At 43.1% G+C, this 9,333-nt stretch overlaps 1 protein-coding gene across 1 annotated transcript; it reads left to right on the top strand.

Moving 5' to 3' along the window:
- The first annotated feature begins 684 nt into the window (after positions 1–684).
- LOC147861779 (uncharacterized) lies at positions 685–1,814 on the top strand. Its single transcript, XM_087322935.1, has 4 exons — positions 685–776; positions 862–1,444; positions 1,542–1,607; positions 1,711–1,814. Exons 1-3 carry the CDS (start codon positions 760–762, stop codon positions 1,551–1,553), a joined length of 612 nt encoding a protein of 203 aa, XP_087179061.1. The 5' UTR covers positions 685–759; the 3' UTR covers positions 1,554–1,607; positions 1,711–1,814.
- The last annotated feature ends 7,519 nt before the right edge of the window (positions 1,815–9,333 follow it).

Below are 9,333 nucleotides of genomic sequence, written 5' to 3'. Positions count from 1 at the left end.
GTAGGATCAGGGAAACGTTGTGCACATGCCCTCTTTCGTCGACTTCGATCCTTTAATATTTCTAGTTGATTATTAGCTACAATTTTTGATGGAGTTAGTGATGCACAAGCGGTTGCAAAGGAGTTGAGCATGTTGTTACAAAATGAGCATGGTAAGGAAATTTTGGCTCCGTCACATATGTTACAGTGTATGGTACATACTTTTCAGTTGGGCATCAAGTCAGCTTTAGAGGTTATCTCACCCTCAACAGAAAAGTTGAGAACAGTTCTCTCGACTATAAGATCTAGTAAGGTTCGAAGGGAAGTATTTAGGAAGTATGCTAGGCTAGTTGAACATCGTGAAAGAGAACCCCCAAGGCTTGATGTTGTTACAAGATGGAATTCTACCTTGGAAATGTTTAGGCAAGCTATCAAGAATAGAGATGTATTGACTTTAACAGTTTCAGATTTAACAATATCAAGTGATTTCAATGGTTATGTCTTGACTTGAGAAGATTGGAGCCACATACATGCCATGGAGGAATGGCTAGATACACCTGCAGAGGTTTCTACTTTTCTAGGAGGGTCAAGATATCCCACATTATCGCTAGCATCTCTAGCGTATAATTGTTTACTAAATCATTATAATCAATTATTGGATTCTTCACTTCCAACATCATCTAGATTCACACAAGAGGTACTTCAAAGTGCGTCTGAGAATTGCTTACAATATTTAATTAAGTATCAAGAATCGTTGAAGTCTATTTCATCTCGCATAACAATGTTTCTTGATCCCAGGTAATGCTTACCTTTATGTCTTACAATTGTCATCATGCTTGCTGATTTTTTATTTGGGTTTTAATTCTTTTTATTCGTTACATAGATTGCCTCTTCCAAATGATCATATAGAAAGAGAGTTAGATATTAAGTTGGTTGAAAGCATGATTACATCCCATTACCACTCGTTCTTGAGTGATGTTGAACCATCGTTGGCTTCAACCATAATTCCTCCAAATGATAATAACTCTAAAATTTGGAGATTAATGGGTGTAAATAATAAAAGTCTTGTTTCTGATTCACAATCAGAAATTGAGCACTTTATAAGACTTCCTTCAGCTGGCACAGACAATGATCCATTACAATGGTGGAATGATAATAAATCTGCAATGCCACAACTATATAGGATGGCATGTGATTACCTCGCTGTACTGGCATCAACAGTACCTGCTGAAGAGGCTAATTCAGTAGCAAAAATGACCTTTGATAACAAGATCAAACTTAATTCATGCACATTCAAAGCTAAAATGTGTATTCGATCATGGATGGATGTTTTAAAAGAATCTAATGTTCAATTTCCCGATAATTTTCACACTATTTATGAAGAACTAATAATGAATTTGGATGATCTTGTTAGTGAAGATGAGGTAATAGATTACATCTTACATGATAGTCAAAGGAAAATTAAGGTGTGCATACTTTTTACTTGGTTGTTTTTTATTTGAGACATTACTTGTTATTTTGATTACTAATTACTTATGTGTTTTATGTATTTTATATATACAGGAATCATGTTGATTCTTCACAAGTTAATGACTATGGTGGTTGCAATTGGAGATCCTCAAAGTCAATGTAATTTTTACTACATACTTTTTACTATTTTGTTTTTCATTTGATTTTTTATAAATTTATTATTATTAATTACTTAATTCTTTTATATATTTTATACTTTTAGGAATCCCTAATTCAAACTTAAAGAAAAGATTGGAAATGAGAAGATGAACACTCATTTACATATATGGATTTGGAAAATGCTTCATTTGAAGTATAAACTCTATTATATGGATTGTGTAAAGAATCAAGAGATGGATTCTTGTGAAGCGGAAGAGATATGAGTTATGTGTGTGTATGAGAGAGAGAGAGAGAGAGTGAGAGAGACAAGGAATACGCAAGGTAAAAGTATATTGACAAAGGAGAAAGACTCAACATTATACAAGGTGGGAGGAGGGTGCTTTATGTAGACACCCTATCTCTTCATTAACTACAAGACTCATGGAGCATGGGGAATGTGAAAGCTCATAAGTTATGTGTCATAGAATATGATTCTATGACTCATACTAAATGCTAGAATACAAAGTGGTGACATAATGGTGACTCTTGACCGTTGGAGTGTCTCTTCACTCTCAAGGTGAGTTCACACACTAGACCAAGTTGAGCTTGATACTCAACACGCCCCCTCAAGCTCAAGTCAGGTCGGTTTCAAACGGTATCCGAAATCCGCTTCGACTCGCGTTCTAGAGTCTGTGTCGACTAACTTTATGCGGAGTTGCGGAATCCATGCTCCAGTTTGCGTTGTGCGTAGTTGCGAAGTCTGTGCTTCGGCTTGTGTCTTTCTTCCCGGCTTCGTTGCGTGGTTGCGTAATCCACGTGTTCTTGCGGAATCCACGCGTGATTGCGTAATGTGCGCGGTTTGTAGAATCCACGCTTTATTGCGTAATGTCTTCAGTACTCCCCCTCAAGGTTGGCAGGTCAGGGATTGTTAATCTGAGATCGGTCATGAATTGCCATAGCTTGTCGGCTCCTAAGGCTTTAGTGAAGATGTCGGCCGTTTGAAGATTTGTGCTAATGTGTTGTAGGTCGACATCGCCAGCTAGAACGTGCTCTCGGATGAAGTGATAGTGCACTTCGATGTGCTTTGTCCGCGCGTGGAACACTGGGTTCCGAGCCAGATAGATAGTGCTCATGTTGTCGCGGTAAAGGGGAGTCGGATCCTTGATGGGTATGCCTAGATCCTTCAAAATCCTCTTGAGCCATACGGCTTCACACGTAGCTACGGCTGCAGCCCTATATTCCGCCTCTGTACTCGAAAGAGCGACGATAGGCTACTTCTTGCTACTCCAGGATATTGCTCTGCTATTGAGGGAGAAAACAAATCCGGAGGTTGATCTTCTATCAACTTTGTAGCCAGCCCAATCGGTGTCTATGTACCCCTCAAGTCGTATTGGCATCGCGGTCTTGTAGAGGATGCCGCAATCCATTGTGCCTCTCACGTAGCGTAGAACTCGCTTAGCGCAATCCAAGTGAGTATCAAAGGAGCGCATGAAGACTGACCCGCTGAAGCAGCTCCCGGATATGCAACATGGGAGCAAGCCACAAGCCGCGTGATGTATTGTTTGGCGACATGTGTTCACGACCACATGCTCGGTTACATTCGAGAAGCCAAGACACCGAAGGAAGCGTGGGAAAATCTACGAAAGATTTTCGCCGCCAACACGACCGCGAGGAAGCTTCAACTCCGCCAAGAGTTGAACAACATTCAATAAAGGGACATGTCCATCACGACATATACCTTGAAGATCAAGCAGCTTTGCGACTCGCTCGGCTCAATAAGCGTAAGTATAGATGATGATGAGATGGTGCAAATATGCCTCGACGGCCTCGCACCACGGTTCGGCGCGATGCGAACCGCCGTTCTAGCACAGGAGAAATCTCCCTCCTTCGAGCTCCAATCAATGCTATTGGTCGAAGAAAACCACGTGCGTACAAGGAGCAATGAGTCGGAAGGCCACATGCTCTACACGCACTCTAACGGAAGAAGAGGACGCGGACGAACGAGAGGCCGATTCGGCCAAGGACAAGGCGGACGAGGTCCGACCTACGACAACAACTCCCAATTTCGGCCGCAAAACGGAGGCCAACGAGGAACCTTCGCAAGAAGGGGGAGCTTCCACTCCGGCCCGAGCCGTCAAAACGCAACCGAATGCGGATATTGCGGAAAGCTCGGCCACCACGAAGAAGAGTGCCGAAAGAAGATGCGTGAATCGGCTTCCACAAGCCGACAACTCACGAATTACGCACACAACTCCGACTACGAAGATCGTGGCGGAATGTACGCGCACAACTCCGACCGTGGCGAAATGTACGGGCACAACTCCGACTACGAAGATCGTGGCGGAATGTTCATGATGAAACATAGAGCAAACTCTATGTTGGCCGCTACCTCAACTAGTGCCTCCGGTCCGGAAGACGTATGGTTCGTCGATTCCGGTGCCTCGAACCATATGACATTGCATCAAGAATGGTTCTGAGAACTTCGAGAGCCGGACCGACCCGGCTATGTCGAAACCGGAGATGACACTACGCACCCGATTCGGCACATTGGCAATGTTCCGTTCGGAAAAGAAGGTAAGAAAAATTAAATTAAAAATGTCTTGCATGTACCGACCATTACGAAGAATTTGGTCTCCGGTGGCCAAATTGTAGAGCAAGGGATGCAAGTTCGATTTAATCAAGGCGGTTGCTTCATCGAAAAAGAGGGCCGACTCATCGTACGCGGACGAAGAGAGGGCCGGATGTTCATTCTCGATTCACGCGAGATGAAATCCGCCATGTTCGTGAAAAACACGAAAGCCGACTCCAACATAGAGCTATGGCACAAGCGAATGGGCCACATCAATCTTAACAAACTCAAAGCAATGAAATAGAAAGAAGTCGTCATCGGACTCCCGACATTCAAAGAGAAGGAGATTGAAGGTGTATGCGAAGCATGCCAATTCGGCAAGCAACACCGACACCCATTCCCGAAAGAGCGGAATGTGAGCAAAGGTCTACTCGACGTAGTCCATTCCGACGTATGGGGACCGGCGCAGACGGCTACATTCGGCGGATGCCGATATTACGTGCTCTTCATTGACGACTTCTCTAGGCACACTTGGATCTACCTGATGTGGCAAAAGAGCGAAGTGTTCGGACACTTCCAAAATTTCAAGAATGAAGTCAAGAAAGCCACGGGCCGACATGTACGATGCCTTCGATCGGATGGCGGCAAGGAGTACTTCTCGGACGATTTCACAGCGTATCTCCGAAAGGCAAGAATTCGGCGAGAATTCACTTGCCGACACACTCCGCAACAAAACAGAGTAGCCGAGTGCAAAAATCGGCACATCCTCGAAGTAGCGCTGGCCGTGATGAATGAGAAGCATATGCCCAAGTCATATTGGGCCGAAGTTGCAAATACGGTCATCTACCTAATGAACCGGTGTACAACATCTGGCGTGCACGAGGTCACTCCACATGAAAAATACTTCGGAAAGAAGCCGGACTTATTGCACATCCGGATATTCGGCGCGATAGCGTACATGCACATCCCTGAAGAGAAGCTTGACCCGAAGTTGGAGAAATGTATCCTCGTAGGATACTCATTGGAGCAAAAGGGGTACAAGTGCTACAACCCTCAACTCGAAAATCTCGAGTAAGTCGAGATGTCATTTTTGACGAGTCCGCATCCTGGTACGCACGAGAGACAACTTTTCCTCCGCTCAACCTGGAATTTGCCGAACAAGAGATCGAGGATGAAGATCGCCCTACGCGCATGATCGAAGAAAGTCCGATCACGACCCGACTGAGCAGACCACAAGAGCCTTTGAGCGATCAAAGCACATCACGGCCTAGCCCGAAGATGGACAAAGGCAAGGCGAAAATGGCGGAATATGAAGACGATCGCTTTGATGACGATGAATAGACTCACTCACTCGATAGTGAGTTCAGCGGCTTCGATGTACCAATTGGAGCTAAAAAAGCCCTCATCTCTGCAAATGAAAAGCTCCGCCGATCCACTCATGAAAAGAACCCCGTAAGCCGATTTGGCTATAACGATTATATGGCATACCATTACGCCTTTATGATGAAGGTAGCGACAGTACGGGAGCCGGAAACCTTTTCGGAAGCCGTGAAGGACCCGTGATGGATGGAAGCAATGAACGAGGAGATGCAGGCACTACGGAAGAACGAGACATGGGATCTCGTTCCCACCTCACCACACTAAAAGGCGATCGGATGCAGATGGATCTACAAGGTGAAGTATAACGCCGATGGCTCCGTAAACCGCTACAAAGCTCGACTTGTAGCGAAAGGATACGCTCAGACGCATGGCGTCGACTACGAAGAGACCTTTGCCCCGGTGGCAAAGATGACGATGGTGCAGACCGTAATTCCGATTCCGTGGTGAAAGGGTGGCACCTCCATCAAATGGACGTCAAGAACGCCTTTCTACAAGGCGAATTAGAAGAGGTGTACATGATCCAACCACCCGGCTTCAACTCGAGCACCCATCCGAAAGCGATTTGCCGACTCAAGAAGCCACTCTACGGCCTCAAGCAAGCACCGCGTGCTTGGCATTCGAAGATAACACAATATCTTCATCAAATCAGCTTCCGTATGTCAAAATCGGACAACTCCCTCTATATACGAAGCGATTCCGCAAGTCCAATTGTCATCATTTTATATGTGGATGACCTAGTCATTGGAGGTGAGCATCTCGTCGAAATCAATAAAGTCAAATCCCTCCTTTCCGACAAGTTCGAGATGACGGACATGAAGGAGCTCCACTACTTCCTCGGCATCGAGGTAATTCGGACTCCTAAACCCTAAACCCTAAACCCTAAACCCAAAATCCTCAACTTGTTATACAAGTTCGGGATTGCTGAGTGCAAATCTAGATTGTTATTTTTTAGTTACATATTTGGATTTAAAGTTTGAACTCTACTATATGGATTTTAGTATCATTCCAAAAAACATTTATCTTTTTATGTCATATCTTATCATTTTCTAAAAATTAGTAATTCTCAGAAAATGTGGTGTGAATTTCTGTTTATTTTATGATATTTGTTATTCTAGAGTATTTGGTTTGGTTCAATTTGTAGATCCGTTTTCATTGGATTATGGCAAAACAATTTGGTTTGGTTTGGTTTTTTGTACGAAAAACTAGTTTGGTTTTGATTTTTGACAAACCGGTTTCGGTTTGGTTCTAAATTTTTTGTAAACGGTTTGGTTTCACCTACATTTTAAATGGTTTGGTTTAAATGGTTCAGCTCTAAATGGTTCGGTTTAAAGGGCTTCAAAATTTTTAAATGGTTTGGTTTGGTTTCAAGGTCAAGAAACCGAACCGCGCCCATTGCTATGGGTGAGGAAACTTTTAGACTAATTTTTGTTTTTAATACAGGATTTTTGTGGACATTGGCAAGATGCTAATCATCAATGATGGCCGATGTGGACTAAATGAAGAATTTATTTTATTTTATTTTTTGTGATAAGGATGAGGGAAGATGGTGGGGAGGGTCGTAGCCGACTATCATGAGTGGGTGAGGAAACTTTTAGACTAATTTTTTGTTGTTAATACAAGACTTTTGTGGACATTGGCAAGATGCTAATCGGCGAGATGGCTGATGTGGACTGAACAAAGAAATTTTTTCTGTGATAAGGATGAGTGAAGATGGTGGGGAGGTCGAAGCCGACTATCATGAGTGGGTGAGGAAACTTTTACACTAATTTTTTGTTGTTAATACAGGATTTGTGTGGACATTGGCAAGATGCTAATCGGCAAGATGGCTGATGTGGACTAAATGAAGAAACGTTTTCTGTGATAAGGATGAGTGAAGATGGTAGGGGGGTCGAAGCCGACTATCAGGAGTGGGTGAGGAAACGTTTGGACTAATTTTTTCTTGTTAACACAGGATTTTCATGGACATTGGCATTGGCAAGATGTTAATAAGAGAGATGACTGATGTGGACTAAATGAAGAATTTTTTCTGGGATAAGGATGAGTGAAGATGGTGGGGGGGTCAAACCCGACTATCATGAGTGGGTAGATGATTGTGGTGTAACCGGTGCATAGCTGTTGTGAGGACGTGAAGGTTGTGATAAACCAGAGTGTTGATGGTATGGAGATTCAATACAACTCTATTTTCAATGATCGTGGAGATGAAGGACATGGTCGTTTCGACATGGGAGAGGATAGATGGGGGCTGTCCAAGGTGACCAATCATGTTTTACCTCAACCGACATGTGCATCATGGATTGTTTTGGTGTCTTCAACTTCAACAGCTGAAGAAGGCCTTGATGTACAAAAATTTGTCAAAAGCAATATCTTGTGGACAACCATGGTATATATGTTGAGCAGGACTACCAACAAACAAGGTGGACAACCAGGGTATGTTGAGCATGACTACCAACAAGAAATGTATTCTCTTGGACTGAGGGAATTTGGTTATATGTTGAGTATGGTTATGGGGAGATTGATGGTAGTATATACTTGTAGAGATGGACAAGATTATATTCTATTTGTATAGTGCCTATGGCCTTTTTAATTTTAATACCAATGGAGCATAATTTTTATGGAAAAAGTCTTATGACACATATTTAGTAGGTAGTTAAGTCTCCACCTCTTTTGTAAGAGATAGTTGTAGTGAGAGAACATAGAGAGAAGGTGACTACATAAGCACCTCCTCCTCTTTGTAACGGTTGGTTCATTCTTGTTCTTCTTAATATAGTTTTCTGTTTTTTGTATAACACAATGTTTTCTCTCTCTCCCTCTCTCGACTACACAACACATACACACACCTTTCGTTGCACAGAATCATATCCCATTCTTTATAGGATGTATTTCTATCTTTTGCTAATATAGCCTCTTGCTCTCTCTCTCTCTCTCTCTCTCTCTCTCTCTCTCTCTCTCTGTCTTTGTCTATGTCTTTGTCTATGTCTTTGTCTATGTCTTTGTCTTTGTCTTTGTCTTAAACACGCGCGCGCGCACACACACACACACACACAGAGTTCCTTTTGTTGCACAAGATCACCTACACTCTCTGTTTATTTACATGGTATTAGAGCGTGTGGTAGTCTGATTTGCTCAACTATGTTGTGTCTATAGTCGACGATCAAACACAATAGGCCCAATGATAGAGAACAAACAAAAAGGACATGCAATGAACACTCAAATGGGAAGTGCTCTTCCCATCGAGAAACTCAATAGATCGAACTTTGCATTTTGGGAATACAATATGCACCAATACCTTGTTGGTCAAGGCTATTGGAGCTAGGTCGAAGGAGCTCAAGAAAATCAACCCAACCTGGCACATGCCGACTACCTAGTTTGGGAACAGGTGGCGAGTCGCGTGTTGTACTACCTAGCATCATGGGTTCATGATCACATGCTTGGCTACATTCAAGAGGCAAAAATGTTGAAAGAAGGATGGGGTAACCTCAAGAAGCTCTTTGCAGCCAACACGACTACACAAAAACTTCGACTCCCACAAGAGTTGAACAATATTCAGCAAGGGATATGTTGGTCACCAACTACACCTTGAAGATCTAGGAGCTGTGCGATGCCCTTGGATCAATCAACGTCAGCATCGACGATGAAATGGTTTAGATATGCCTCGGTGGTTAGCACCACAATTAAGCACAATCAGATAGGCCATCCTTGCAAGGGAGAATCCTCCCTCCTTTTTTGACCTTAAGTCAATAATGTTGGTTGAAGAAAATCACGTCCAATCAAAGAGTAATGTGCCAGACGGTCAGATGC

This window comes from Azolla caroliniana, unplaced genomic scaffold (assembly GCF_043228905.1).
Source record: "Azolla caroliniana isolate FFs.n. ecotype wild unplaced genomic scaffold, voAzoCaro1.0.p SCAF_7, whole genome shotgun sequence".
Taxonomy (NCBI): Eukaryota; Viridiplantae; Streptophyta; class Polypodiopsida; order Salviniales; family Salviniaceae; genus Azolla; species Azolla caroliniana.
The sequence above is the reverse complement of the archived record's forward strand: the minus strand, read 5'-3'. Positions and strand labels throughout refer to the sequence as shown.